The sequence below is a fragment of the Prionailurus viverrinus genome, chromosome B4 (assembly GCF_022837055.1).
Source record: "Prionailurus viverrinus isolate Anna chromosome B4, UM_Priviv_1.0, whole genome shotgun sequence".
Lineage (NCBI taxonomy): Eukaryota > Metazoa > Chordata > Mammalia > Carnivora > Felidae > Prionailurus > Prionailurus viverrinus.
Genome location: NC_062567.1, coordinates 40,573,624 through 40,589,346, shown reverse-complemented (window position 1 = coordinate 40,589,346; position 15,723 = coordinate 40,573,624). Strand labels below are relative to the sequence as shown.

The 15,723-nt window shown below is 39.9% G+C and overlaps 1 protein-coding gene across 1 annotated transcript in view; it reads left to right on the top strand.

Moving 5' to 3' along the window:
• Positions 1–15,723, top strand: part of LOC125171111 (ovostatin homolog 2-like) — a 55,665-nt gene that overhangs the window by 19,325 nt on the left and 20,617 nt on the right. Inside the window, exons 13-19 of the mRNA XM_047868234.1 lie at positions 36–90; positions 519–664; positions 1,041–1,190; positions 10,126–10,296; positions 11,289–11,433; positions 14,700–14,805; positions 15,477–15,705. Coding sequence (XP_047724190.1) covers positions 36–90; positions 519–664; positions 1,041–1,190; positions 10,126–10,296; positions 11,289–11,433; positions 14,700–14,805; positions 15,477–15,705 — 1,002 coding nt within the window. The remainder of the gene's footprint in view (positions 1–35; positions 91–518; positions 665–1,040; positions 1,191–10,125; positions 10,297–11,288; positions 11,434–14,699; positions 14,806–15,476; positions 15,706–15,723) is intronic.

Genomic DNA, 15,723 nt, shown 5'->3' with positions numbered 1-15,723 from the left:
GATGTTACACGTTGTGTTTCCTGTGCTCTGTCCAGGTGATGGTAAAAGGGGCTATCTTCCTCAGCGGACAAAAGGAAATCAGAAACAAAGGTAAGCATAATACATTCATTTGTTTGTTTGTTTGTTTTTACGAGGTACTCTGCCTTCATTTTTCTTTCCTTCTAAGAAAATGTTATAGGGATAGAGTCAAGAGCACTTAACGTTAACGATTAGTGGGTGGAAAGCAATAGCATGACCCCAGGGTATTCTTCCAAATATTGCAGAGAAAGTGATTTCAACTCCTTTCAATCGTTGCCAGGCTGTCAGGCCCATTATAGAAACGTGCCCAAATATTGTTCCCGCCTAAATTATGCAGTCTTTTTTATCTGCCCACGTCGTTCCCATTATTTAACTTGTTTGCCTTTAACACAAAGCCCAATTCGCTCCTGCTATCCATCAGCCATTCTCTCTTATCCAAGTGTAGCCAGTGAGCCAGGAAAGTTTTGGCACTAAAGTTAATGACATCTCCTACTACACAGCCTGGAATGGAAACTTCTCGTTCCCGATCAACATCAGTGCCGATCTTGCTCCTGTGGCTGTCACGCTTGTCTACACCCTTCACCCCAGTGGGGAAATTGTGGCTGACAGTGTCAGATTCCAGGTTGACAAGTGCTTTAAAAACAAGGTGATGTTTCTTCTATTTCTTTCCTGTCCTGAGAGAGAGGAGCGAAGCAGTTCTCTCCCCGCTGTCTCCTTCTTTACATGACTACTATCGCCTTTACGCGGTGATCTCACAATAAATGTCGGTGTGATTAAAACAGGAGGGATGAGGGGCGCCTGGGTGGCTCAGTCAGTTGAGCGACTGACTTCGGCTCAGGTCATGATCTCGTGGTCCATGAGTTCGAGCCCCGCGTCGGGCTCTGTGCTGACAGCTTAGAGCCTGGAGCCTGCTTGGGATTCTGTGTCTCCCTCTCTCCTTGCCCCTCCCCCCCAAAAATAAATAAAGATTAAAAAAAATTTTTTTATAAGTATCTTACTCTGCTTTTCTTCCTCCACTTTAGGTTAGCATGAAGTTCTCTAAGGAGCAGGGGCTACCTGGCTCCAACACGGATCTCTACCTTCAAGCAGCCCCTGACTCATTCTGCGCACTCCGGGCTGTGGATAAAAGTGTTCTTCTGCTGAAATCGGAACAACAGCTGTCAGCCGAAAGTGTAAGCTCTCTGATCTCCTCCCGTTCCTCGTTTTCATCTGGACTCCTTGCCTTTCAGCCGATGTGCTTTATTTGAGACGAAACAAGTTTTAGAATATCAAGTATTCTCCTCCTTTGTTCTCTCAGGGATTATACACTTTATTTTTCTTGAAACTTAAAGTTAAATCTCTGTGTTGGAAGAGATGCTTGGATACAGTCTACAGTTGTCTATTACCTATTAAGAGATCTTATATTCTCGTAAGCATTTCCAGACCAGCAATTCTAGAATTTCACATCAAAATTGTTTCCATTAATAACTGTTGGCTATTTTCCCTTTATTTTTTTTTTTTTTGGCACGAGGACATATAAATATTGAAAGGTATGATCCCATTTATAACTAATTGAAACACTAAAAATTTTTCTTCTGATTAAAATTATACTTATGGGGCACCTGGGTGGCGCAGTCGGTTAAACGTCCGACTTCAGCCAGGTCACGATCTCGCGGTCCGTGAGTTCGAGCCCCGCATCAGGCTCTGGGCTGATGGCTCGGAGCCTGGAGCCTGTTTCCGATTCTGTGTCTCCCTCTCTCTCTGCCCCTCCCCCGTTCATGCTCTCTCTCTCTCTCTGTCCCAAAAATAAATAAACGTTGGGGAAAAAAATTTTTAATAAAATTATACTTATTGTCTGAAGCTATTTGAACTGCTACAAGAAAATACCCCCAAACTAGGTAGCTTATAAACAACAGAAATATTTCTCACAGTTCTGAAGGCTGAAATTCTGACATCAGGGAGCTGGCATGGTCAGGCAAGGCCCCTCTTCTGGTTTGCAGACTCCTTGTGTCCTCACATGGTGGAAGGGACAAGGGACATCTCTCAGGCGTCTTTGATAAGGGCATTAATCTCACTCTCTACCCACTCCACTGAATCACCTCCCCAAGGCTCCACCTCCCAATTCCATCACTCTGGGCATGAGGATTTCAACATACAAGTTCAGACCACAGCACCTGTGTCCTGCGGAAAATGTGCAAAATACACAAAGGCAGAAAGAAGGAAATCTTTAAAATCATTCATAATTTTAACACTATGATAATTTGTTTTAATTTCACAAAATGGACTTTTATTATATAGATACGGACATTTCTGATGTAATTTTTTAAATCTCTTTTCTGAAGGCATATATATTTTACAAATGGGATCTCACTGAAAAACACAATTTAGTATTCTGCTTTTAACAATCTATAGTACATCCAGCTTTAAGTATAAATTATAAAAATTAATGACTTAATATACTAACAATTAATCATGACATAAGCTATACATTTTTTTCCCAATGTCAAAGCTGAATACATTTAAATTTCTAATTGGGGTTGAGAAGCTTCTTTTTTTTTTTTTTTTAAGTTTACTTATTTTTGTCAGGGGGAGGGGCAGAGAGAGACAGAGAATCCCAAGCAGACTCCGCACTGTCAGCACAGAGCCCAATGCAGGGCTTTCGAACTCAAGAACCAGGAGATCGTGACCTGAGCCGAAATCAAGAGTCGGGATGCCTAATGGACTGAGCCACCCAGATACCCTGGAGCTAAGAAGCTTCTAACTGACTTCAGAGTCAGAAAAGTATCAACAAATAAAGGATAAACTTACCTATAAACATGGAAAATCTATATATACTTTTCTTCTAAGAATTTCATGGAGCCAGAGTAAATCATCTCTACTCATTCTTCCTACAACTGGAGGTAGCAAGGTCTTAGAAAAACCACCTTGAGAGGGGTGTCTGGGTGGCTCAGTCAGTTAAGCCTCCGACTTCAGCCCAGGTCATGCATGATCTGTGGCTCCTGAGTTCTAGCCCCGCATCGGGCTCTGTGCTGACAGCTTGGAGCCTGGAGCCTGCTTCGGATTCTGTCTCCCTCTCTCTCTCGGCCCCTCCCCCACTTATACTTTCTCTCTCTCTCTCTCAAAAATAAACAAACATTAAAAAAATATTAAAAAAAAAAACACCCTGAGGAAAAACCATCTAGGGTCCACCAATAGAAAATTCCAGAAGCATTTCACCAGACCAGAAGATAGAAGTGAATCAGAATATATCAGAGCCAAAGGAGGTTGCCCTTGTTTATTATCTATGGCCATATTAACAGTGTAAATCAAGCGATGTTATATAAAGGAGAACGTTCCTATTCATATTAAGTTTATAGTACTGTCAATATTATGTTATATAAGTTTACTTTTTAGTTTTAAATAATGTTAAAAGATATAAGGATTGTATAGAGAACTCTCATGTACTCTCTACCCAGATTCACCAGTTTTTAACATTATGCCACATCTGTTTTCTCTTTCCCATTCTCTCTCTCCCCCCTTTCTCTCTCTCCTCACTCTCTCTCTCTCTCTCTCACACACACACACACATATGTATATAGCATTTCAAATTTTTTTTCTAAGCCGTTTGAGAGTGAGTAGAAAACTTCATGCTATATTATTCCTTAATATATCAGTGTTCATTTCCTAAAAGCAAGGATATTCTCCTGCATAATTACAATACAGTTATCAAATTTAGGATACTGCACATTGTTTCAGTACTTTCGATCTAATCTGCCAGCTATGTTCAAGTTTTGTCAGTTGTCCTCTATACCACACATTTTTCCTAATTTAGTGCAAGATCCAGGGCAGAATCGCATATTGCATTTGGTAGTCATGTTCCTTTAGTTTCCTTTAACCTGGAACAGAATCTTTCTTTGTCTCTAATCAATCTGACCTTTTAGAACAACATAAGCCAAGTAGTTTTTTAAATTGGATGTTCCCCATTTTAAGTTTGTCTGATGTTTCTCATGTTTGAGCCAAGATTATGCATCTCTGTCCAGAATACAGCGTGTAAGATACTGTGTGTTTTTCAAGGTACACAAGATTCAGCCGCGCATCTGGTGACGGTAATTTTAGTCACCTGATAAAGGTGTTTCCATATATCTCCACTGGCTATTTTGTTCCTTAAACTAATGAGCAATTTGTGCTTATTAAGACTCTTTGTACATCCTGCTTCTCATCAGAATTTCCTTGGAGTTAGCATCCATTCATAGTTTTTGCCAAAACCAATATTGGTATGAGAGTTGGAACACGATTTTCTAGTTCTCCCTCTTCCTCTTTACTTATGGATGCAGGAATATTTATTTCCCAATGTTTATAATTTTGAATTAATAATTCACAATTCAGGGGTGCCTGGGTGGCTCAGTCGGTTAAGCGTCTGACTTCGGCTGAGGTCATGATCTCATGGTTCAAGAGTTGGAGCCCCGCGTCGGGCTCTGTGCTGAGAGCTGAGAACCTGAAGCCTGCTTCGGATTTTGTGTCTCCCTCTCTCCTTCTTCCCCTCTCCCACTCATGCTCTGTCTCTCTCTCTCTCTCTCTCTCTCTCTCTCTCAAAAATAAAAATAAACATCACAAAAATTTTTTAAATAATAATTCACAATTCATTACTATCCTTTATTTTTATGTTACAATTATCTTAAATTTTCCCAGGGGGAGCAGCTTCAAGTCGGTGCCGGTGTTCTTGTGACGTGCCCACATCATGGTTTTAGCAATTGCTGATTTTCTGGTGCAAGATGCTATAGGCCCATCTTGTACTTTCTTTGCTCCAGCCTTGAAAATAACTATTTTTCCAGGGATCCTTAATGCACTAGACAATCGAATAGTGCTTATTTTATTTCTCTCTTCTTAAAATTTAATATCTATCCAGTTGATACAACATTATCTTTGCTGTGCTGGTTTGCAATACTTTCCCATAGATTGTATTTCTATTTGCAATTATATTTATTTCTGGAGTTTATATTCTATTCCACTGGTCTGCCTGTCTATGGATGGGTCGGCACCACAGTTTTAATTATGGAAGCTTTGTAGGGTGCATTAATTTTGGGGTAGAAATCAACTCCTCATCCTCATCCCCCAGCTCTTATATTTCAGAGTTTCCTTAGCTATTTTGCCATGTTTGATTTTCTGTAACAATTTTATCTTTAACTTGTCTAATTCCAGAAAACGTTCACTGATATTTTTTTATTGTGATTGTATGGAATTTATAAATCACATCAAGTACATCTTGATGGTGAAATGTCACATCAAGAACATGGAATGCCTTTTTCATTTGTTCAACTGTACTTTTACGTCTTTCGTGAATTTTAATTTTAAATAATTTTTATGTAGTTTCCTGTTAAGCTTATCCAGAAGCAGGTTAACTTCTTTTGTTGCTATTGTGAATGAAGTTTTCTCTTCTATAACACATTCTACCTTGTTATGATTTGTGTATATGAGAGGTATTTTTTTGCAGAATAATTTTATAATTTTGCTAACTCGCTGAAATCCTTTAGTGATTTAGTTCTAGAAGTTGTTCTCTAGGCTTTCTAGGGATACTGCGATAATACCAACAAATAGCACAGAGCGGGAATCGGGAAGCGGGCTCACTGACCGCGAGATCATGACCTGAGCCAAAGTCGGACGCTTAACCGGCTGAGCCACCCAGGCGCTCCCCTGATGATCTATTTTTTAAAAATTGTTTGCCTGATTGCAGTAGAACATTAAATTGCAGGAGAGATAACATCCTTGCCTTGTTCTGGACTCTAGCAGAATATCCTGTGCCTGGTGCTTTGTGCATGGTAGCTTCTTAATAATTTTATTTCTTTTGTAGAAATTGGTCTGCTTAAGCATTCTCTCTCTACTGGTGTCACTTTTGGCAATTTATATTTTCGCAAGAAATTAAGTCTTTCTATATAGGCTTTCAAATTTATTTGTACTGAGAAGTGCAAAGAAATCTCATGATACTTAAAAACTCTGTGCTGTATATCAATCATTACACCCTTCTTTATTTTTTTCCTCTTTATGTAACTCTTATTTTGCATATTTTTAGTTTCTTCCTTTTTTTCTCCTTATTAATTTGTTAGTGGTTTACCTGTTTTGTTGATTTTTTTCAACTTCAGATTTTGATTGATTAATTTGATCTAATATGGGCTTTTTGAAGTATTCTAACACATTAATTTTTGCTTGTGTCCATATAACTTCTTTATTGTTGCTTGTTTTGTTGATGTTATTTTTAACTTCTTTTTCTTAGAAATTTGCATAATTTTCATTTACTTATATTTATTGGTTTAAGCGTTAAGGCCTACGAATTCTTCTCTGATCTCTACTTTTAAAGTATCCCTTAGGGGGCGCCTGGGTGGCGCAGTCGGTTAAGCGCCCGACTTCAGCCAGGTCACGATCTTGCGGTCCGTGAGTTCGAGCCCCGCGTCAGGCTCTGGGCTGATGGCTCAGAGCCTGGAGCCTGTTTCCGATTCTGTGTCTCCCTCTCTCTCAGCCCCTCCCCCGTTCATGCTCTCTCTCTCTCTCTGTCCCAAAAATAAATAAACGTTGAAAAAAAAAATTAAAGTATCCCTTAGATTGGATCTGTAGCAACTACATCATCATTTTTCAGAAATTCTATACTATCTGCATTTAGCCTTTCCCTGAAAACTTACTTAGTGAAGCATTCTATAATGTATATGTAGACAGGCCTACCTATATGGGGATTTTCGTTTTAATTTCAAGTTATCCTGCCTCGTGATCAGTAATCTTTCTACTTTATGGAAACTACTGATTTTTTTTCTGCGTGCCCAAATGTAGCAACAGAGTCTGAGAATGCTTCACTTGTATTCAGAAGATGCAATCTCTTTTATCCGTTCATTTTCTATCTGTAAGATCTAATTTGTTTCCAAGTTTTTATTTATATTCCAGATAGTTAACATACGTGTAATATGAGTTTCAGGTGTGCAATATAGTGAGTCCACACTTTCCTACAACACCAGGTGCTCACCACAAGTGCACTCCTTAATTCCCTTCATCTATTTAACCCATCCCCCATCCACCTCCCCTCTGGTAACCCTCCGGTTGTTCTCCACAGTTAAGAGTCTGTTTCTTGGTTTCTCTCTCTCTTTTTTCCCCCTTTGCCCATTTGTTTTGCTTCTTAAGTTCCACATAAGAGTGAAATCATATGGTGTTTATCTTTCTCTGACTTATTTCGTGTAGCATAATACTCTCTAGCTCCATCCACGTCATTGCAAATGGCAAGATTCTACTGTTATTTTTTATTTTTTTTAAATTTTTTTTCAACGTTTATTTATTTTTGGGGCAGAGAGAGACAGAGCATGAACGGGGGAGGGGCAGAGAGAGAGGGAGACACAGAATCGGAAGCAGGCTCCAGGCTCTGAGCGGTCAGCACAGAGCCCGACGCAGGGCTCAAACTCACGGACCGTGAGATCATGACCTGAGCCGAAGTCGGACGCTTAACCGACCGAGCCACCCAGGCGCCCCAAATGATGGCTGTATTATCTGGTGCACAGATATTCATTACTCTTGTCCCTTTATTGTGCAATGGGGGTTTCAGCACTACAAAGTGCCCTTTTCTATCTTATTTGATGCCTTTTGTCCTTAATTCTACTTTGTCTAATATCAAGATCATTACAACCTCTGCTTTCTTATTAATTTCCAAAAGAATTAAGTCTATTTACTTGTATTGATATGAGTGATACCATCAACTCTATCATAACAGGCATCAACTCTGTCATAACGTTTTTGTTATAATTACTGTGCAACATTTAAATTTAGTTTATTTCTTTTTTTTAATGTTTATTTTGGAGAAAGAGAGTGAGCGAGGGAGGAACAGAGAGAGAGGGAGACAAAGGATCCAAAGCGGGCTCTGCGCTGAGAACAGAGAGCCGAATGAGGGGCTCGAAATCACAAACCGAACCTGAGACCATGACCTGAGTGGAAGTCGAACGCTTAACTGACTGAGCCACCCAGGCACCCCAAATTTATTTTATTTCTTTAGCTTTTTGAGTTTTTCTTTGCTCTAGATGGTTTCAAATTTCTTGCATTTAACTGAGGTTTAATTTTTATTTTAGTGATCGTCTTTGTGTTTATATCTTTTATAAAACTCTAATCTCACTTTTTTCTTGCCTAACCTTTAAATCTGACCAGTCATTTTTAAGTAGTATCTTTTGACTCCTTCCTATTATCTCTACCACAGTCAATAATTTTATTGTACTTTCACCTTTTCTCTCATGTTAAAGTTGCATCTTTACTTCTTTGTCAAAACATCCTATGTTTACATTCTACTTTTCTCTTCAAACGCACCGAGTTTCGCCCATTGCCTTAGCCATCCTTTGGTTGCCCAAAGCTCTTTTATACTAGACTCCTCAGAAGGTCACCTGGGTAGAGAATTCCCTGAATTTCGCATTCACAATTCTTTCACTAAAGCTTTGTTGTGGGAAGGACAAGTTATCTATATTTTAAATTCTTGGTTCCCACTTTCTTTAAATTTCTTGAAAATGCTGCTACCCTATTGGAATTGCTTCAAATCTTCCTTTTAAGGACACTGACATAAGTCTACTTCGTGTGCCCTTGTAAATTATTTGATTTTTTTGCCTGAAGGGCTTGGCTTTCTCCCTTTATATTTAAAATCTAATATTTTTGGGGCGCCTGGGTGGCGCAGTCGTTAAGCGTCCGACTTCAGCCAGGTCACGATCTCGCGGTCCGTGAGTTCGAGCCCCGCGTCAGGCTCTGGGCTGATGGCTCAGAGCCTGGAGCCTGCTTCCGATTCTGTGTCTCCCTCTCTCTCTGCCCCTCCCCCGTTCATGCTCTGTCTCTCTCTGTCCCAAAAATAAATAAAAAAATTGAAAAAAAATATTTTTTTAATTAAAAAAATTAAAATAAAACCTAATATTTTTAGTAAAACACCTCTCAGAATCTGTTTGGGAGATGTTTTACCAGCTAGTCAGTAGACCCATGCATTGGGTAAACTCATTTTTTATTTCCAGAATTTGTCTTGAATTATAATTTTAAATATTAGTTTTTCCATTTTCCTCTTTCTAGAAAAACTGTAAGCAATATTGGATCTTCTTTGCCTGCTTTCCAAGTCAACTGCTTTGCCTGTGACTCATTTTAATTTATTTTCCTCTTCTTTTTATTCTTTTTGCTTTATTTTTATGTTGCTTTTTAAAGTTTTCTTTCAATCAATTTTTTCTTGAGATCTGTATACTTTAGAGTTTATATCTGATAGTAATTTGACTATTTCTGACTTTAATAAATTATCATTTTATTTCTTCCTAGGTCTTTCTCATTTCCTTTCTTTCTTTATTGAATTTCCAATTCATGGTGCTTTTTTTAGTACCCCCAGTGAATGTTTAAGAATATTTGGTTTAGGGGTGCCTGGAGCCAGTTAAGCGTCCAACTTCGCCTCAGGTCATGATCTCACCGCTCATGGGTTCAAGCCCCGTGTGGGCTGACAGCTCAGAGCCTGGAGCCTGTTTCAGATTCTGTGTCTCCCTCCCTCTCTGACCCTCCCCCGCTAGTGCTCTTTATCTCTCTCTCTCTCTCAAAAATAAATAAACATTAAAAAAAATTTTAAGAATATTTGATTTGTATGAAATGTTTTTGGTTTTTCTTTTTTTTGGTATAGCTTTTTCTCTATTTGTTCAGTTAGTGACTTTAGCAGACAAGTTGCATCAGCTGAAATGTTTTGATTTTCATTTTCTCCTTTATCTTATAGCAGTTTGGTACGGAATTAACTTTTTTCCAGTTCTTGATATGTTTGTGGACAGTGTTCATTGATAAAGAGTGACTTTTTCAGTTATTTTAATGAAACGCTATTTGTTTAATAACAAATACTGTTGCTGGTGGAAATAGGAGTGGAGAATGTTATCCTACATGCTATCCTAAATCCTGAACCAAAGCTGAAAACTTTATGAACATGACATTGACCACCTAAAACAAAACTGAAGTTTCCCTCTTCTGGAAGGATGAGTTGACAAAAAATGTTGGATTAAATATTATGGCTATGCTCTTAAAATAAAGAGAAGATTATTATGGAACTAAAAAGTATTTAAAATACTTGCCAATTTTGTAAAAATAAAAGAGGAATGCTTAAAACCATTGGGAACCATGTGATTTTTCTCATAGGTGTACGATCTGCTTCCACATGTGGAACTGTATGGTTATTTCTATCATGGCCTCAACCTTGATGATGGCAAGTTTGACTCTTGCATTCCTCAGAAGGATATATTCTACAATGGTTTGTATTATATACCTGTAAGCAACTATGGGGATGGAGACACCTATGATATTCTCAGGGTAAGATCACTTAAGACTTTAAAAATTATTTCATTTCAATTTTAATTGTAACATTCATAATGCATATCTGTGTTTTATTAAATGTGTCGTTTTCTTCCTATTCTTGGAGACTGGTGTCAGTAATCTCTTTCAAGATGACTCAGAAACTATCTTATAAAAAGATATTAAGGGGTGCCTGGGTGGCTCAGTCAGTTAAGGGTCTGACTTCGATTCAGGTCATGATTTCATGTTTCATGAGTTCGAGCCCCACGTCGGGCTCTGTGCTGACAGCTCAGAGCCTGGAGCCTGCTTCGGATTTTGTGTCCCCCTCTCTCTCTGCCCCTCCCCTGCTCACGCTCTGTCTCCCTCTGTCTCTCAAAAATAAGTAAAAGATTTTTAAAAAGGTATTAATTTTTGTGGATTTTCTCCCTCTTTTGTTAAAAATAAGTGGCAGTGAAATTATAAAACTTTGTGTTCGAAGTAATGAGCCAGTCTTCAATTTATTGCAATAAATGTTACACAGAAATGACCAAACCAAGAAGCTGAAATATAGTCCAGGCTCCATCAATTAGATCCGCTGAAGTCTCCATAAGAGGAGTCAGAAGGCATGGAAGAAAAAGGGCTAGACAGACTTTAGTTTAATCTACAAGGGACTGTGCATTGCATGTGTATATACCTATGTGTTTGCATCTGTTTGACGTTAATTTGGGTGATGATAGTGCTTACCTCATAAGTATTTTTCCCTTTGCATTAAATGGAGAATGACTTAAAATACTTAGCAAAATCCTGGCACATACATGCTAGATAAATCATAATGCTTATCACTTTTGTTCCAAATTAAAGACTTTCCATATATCAAACAGAGCTGACTTGACTTCTAAAATCCCACACCCTTGCTAACAGAGAAAACCTCTATCATCTGTTTATCATTATAATATATAGTTGGTAGGCCTTTTTTTAGGTCTTGCATGAAAGAAACGCACAGCTTTCTTTTGTTGTTTGTTTCTTTGAAGGCTATGGGTCTGAAAGTCTTTACCAACCTTCATTACCGGAAACCGGAAGTATGTTCAATGGAGGGAAGGATGCCATTCCTCAGGCCATTGCATCTAGACGCAGAAGGATATGGGCCATTATACAGTGCCCCATCTAGAATTGCATGTGGGTATCACCTCACGCCAGTCAGAGTGGCTAAAATGAACAAATCAGGAGACTATAGATGCTGCGAGGATGTGGAGAAACGGGAACCCTCTTGCACTGTTGGTGGGAATTGCAAACTGGTGCAGCCACTCTGGAAAACAGTGTGGAAGTTCCTCAAAAAATTAAAAATAGATCTACCCTATGACCCATCAATAGCACTGCTAGGAATTTACCCAAGGGATACAGGAGTACTGATGCATAGGGGCACTTGTACCCCAGTGTTTACAGCAGCACTTTCAACAATAGCCAAATTATGGAAAGAGCCTAAATGTCCATCAGCTGACGAATGGATAAAGAAATTGTGGTTTCTGTATACAATGGAATACTACGTGGCAATGAGAAAGAATGAAATCTGGCCTTTTGTAGCAACGTGGGTGGAACTGGAAAGTGTTATGCTAAGTGAAATAAGTCATACAGAGAAAGACAGATACCATATGTTTTCACTCATATGTGGATCCTGAGAAACTTAACAGAAGACCGTGGGGGAGGGGAAGGGGAAAAAAAAAGGTTAGACTTGCATGTGGGTAATCTAGAATTTTGTGTCTTAGAGACGGCTAAAAGAGTGTGTGGAACTGGGTGTATTTGTGATAAAACTATAAAAATTGGGATTTATATGTGAATTAGGCCATGTTTTTGACTACAACTAGACATCCTGCAGGATAAGGCAGACTAGAGATGGTTTTTGGGTTTGGGTTTGGGTTTTTTTGTTGTTGTTGTTCAAAGGAAGAATTAGCTTCGGATGTACAAGGAAGTTTATTTTTATCGGTAGAACACAGAATCAGCAGTGTTTAAGAGCAGGCTATGTGTCGGGATGCGGGAGGGACAATCATTGTAAGTGAGTGTGATACAGGAGAAGGTGTCCTAATGGGGCCCTTATACCTGTATTACGTGTAAACCACAGTCCACAGGGTTCAAGAAAGAAGGCATTTTGATTCCCAGATAGCCGAAAAGCTGGCGTCAGAGACGTGAGTTCAAATAGTAGTCCGTTTCCTATTGAAAGGGCTGTAAACACAAAAATCAGCCATCATCTTAGACGAATGAGGTAATGAGACAGATGTTCGAAACGGGAATGTAGTCAGGAAAACAAATGAAACAAGATCATCGGAATGGGACTAAAATCAAAGCTGAATTCCAGATCTGAAAATACGTGAATAACACCCACAAATCCCCCTACACAATGTCGAGTGAGTCCAGTAGTCGAAGTGGGGCTGATCCTGAAGATGAGTACCAGAAACTACTGGAGAAAAATGAGAGCCCTAACAACTTCATGCAAGGGTGGATTCAGCGGGTACTCAAGAGACCCTAGAAGTGTAGAGTTTAAAACCGCTTCGAAGTCCTAGTCAAGAGGTTGAAGCTCTGTACTTTTTTTTTTCTGCTACTCGATGACACTATATTCAGTAATCTTTATCAGACACATTTAAACTGCTTAGTATCTTTCAATGAAATATACTGAACCCCAAGGTCATCCCCCGTAATGTCCTCCTTCTTCAGTTATTCATTTGTTAACTCACTCAACAAACATTTATCGAGGCCAGGTACGGAGTTACGCATCGTAAAGGCAGTGGCTTCATCTCGGCTTTTCTGGAACTTTTAGTCTCACAGGGAAGCATGACAAGTGAAACAGGAACACCAAACACCTGGGAAGAGTGCACGAAATGGGAAGAAAGTAAACAGGAGACATAAATTCCTCCGGGGCCTGGTAAATCCTTGGCATTTATGCCAAGACGTGAAAGGTGAATGATTGTACATCGCAAAAGAGTTGGAAGCGCATTCCAAGCAGTGAGGGAAGCACTATGCAAGACCAGCGAAGAAAACAAAAGTGTTTCGGGGAGGCAGAAGGATGGCTCAAAGGCAAGAGTAAAGAGAGCCCAAGCAAGAGGGATAGACAGCTCAGGAAGACCTTGTAGGGCATTGAAAGCGCTTACAATTCATTTCAGTGAAATAATACACTATTGACAAGTTTTTCCGCCATCTAATATGTGTTTTTATTTATTTTTTTTTTAATTTTTTTTTTAACGTTTATTTATTTTTGAGACAGAGAGAGGCAGAGCATGAACGGGGGAGGGGCAGAGAGAGAGGGAGACACAGAATCGGAAACAGGCTCCAGGCTCTGAGCGGTCAGCACAGAGCCCGACGCGGGGCTCGAACCCACGGACCGTGAGATCGTGACCTGAGCCGAAGTCGGACGCTTAACCGACCAAGCCACCCAGGCGCCCCTAATATGTGTTTTTAAAAGATATCTCTGGCTGCTCTATGGAAAAGGGGATTGGGATTTGGGCTGCTTGTGTGAAATATTCTAAATGCTAGTAATTAAACTGAGAGACGGCAGTGCTGGGACTACCATAAAAAGGCAGTGGAAATAGAGAAACATGGATAGATCTGAGAGCTGTTTTCAGAGATTGGTTAGGATAGAAAACGCAGAAAGGGGGTCTGGGATCAAGGGCAATTCTTAAGTCTCTGATTTGGGTAAGGGAGTGGATTTTGGTACTTTTCAGGGAGACAGGAAATACTAGAGAGGAGAAGGGGGTGTATATAATGAGCTTACCTTTGGAACAGTTTCATTTGAAATGTCTGTAAAGTATCCAAGAAGAAATGTCCAGGTTGGAGATGCAGAGCTGGGGGGGGGGGGGGGGTGCGGGGGGAGACCTCAGCACACGTATTGTAATGGCGCCATGTGTGGGGATGTCAATGGGGAGACAGTGCCTAAAGAAGAGAAGAGGTCTTAGAAACCAGAGCTCTTAGAAACCAGTCAAAGAGGGGGAGATCACAGAATGGGGAGAATGGGAGAATGGGAGTGGCCAAAGAGAAGAAAACCAGAAGGATGTGGTGTCACGAAGGTTAACGGGAGTGACTATTTAAAAAGGACGCAGTGATTAAGAATGCCGGTTACAGCCTAGAGGCCAAGTAAGTGCAAGATACCAGAATGTCAAATGAGAAGCTCAATTCAGGAACAAACATCACTTTCTCTAAATCTGGCCCTGGAGGCACACTGTAGCCCGGTTGTTATTTTTGTCAGTTTGTTGCGGTTTTGAATAATGGCAGAGATTTGAACATCAAAATGCCGATGCCCAGGTGTAGATATACATTTATTGGCAATGAGCCCCGGGAGCAAAGCCCTATTTTGCTTCACATTAAGGATGGGTGACTAACGACATAGCTTATAGGTATGTGCCTTTGAAACACATACCTTCATTCTCTCCAGATAAAGCATTTCTCTTGTCTTTTAGCTGGTGGAGGCCTGAAGGAGAATTTTGACTATGTAGAACAGGCTATAATAGAAACGGTAAGAACAAACTTCCCAGAGACGTGGATATGGGACCTCGTCAGTGTCGAGTGAGTGTTTGAGTTTTCTCTCCTGCGTTTATTTCTATTTTCTTTTCGTTGTTATTTCTTAAACTTCACCATCGGCCGTATAAAGCAATACCGTATTGGGGCGCCTGGGTGGCGCAGTCAGTTGAGCGTCCGACTTCAGCCAGGTCACGATCTCGCGGTCCGTGAGTTCGAGCCCCGCGTCGGGCTCTGGGCTGATGGCTCAGAGCCTGGAGCCTGTTTCCGATTCTGTGTCTCCCTCTCTCTCTGCCCCTCCCCCGTTCATGCTCTGTCTCTCTCTGTCCCAAAAATAAATAAACGTTGAAAAAAAAATTAAAAATAAATAAATAAATAAATAAAGCAATACCGTATTTGTAAAATAGAGACTATCATTCATTGGTAGGTCCTGACCACGTTATTTTTTTTTTCTCTAGCATTGTTTCTCATTTATTAATCTCATGCAGGCAGATGCAAGCTGCTTCAGCTTTTTTTTAAATCGTGCAGTGTTCAAAGCAATTTGCCATTTTTAAAGATAAATTTGATAAAAATACGGCTTTCAAGATTGTTATCTAATGCCCTGTCTAAACGTTTGAACTTACTTTTAACCTTCAGTTAATACGTTTTTGCTTGCTCTGCCCTACGTTTAGCTTCCTTGTGTAGACAAGGAATGCATTTTATCAATGATGTCTCCTTAGTTCCTCAGGTTCAGCAAACATGTCCTTCCTCGTCCCTGATACCATAACCCAGTGGCAGGCAAATGGCTTCTGTGTGAATGGTGACGCTGGCTTTGGCATTTCATCAACAGTCACTCTGGAAATCTCCCAGCCTTTTTTTGTTGAAATGACTTTGCCCTTTTCAGTTGTTCGAAATGAACAATCCAACTTGGTTGTCAGTGTCCTCAGCTACCTGAGTACATGTGTAGAGGTAAGTTGTTCCTTTCAA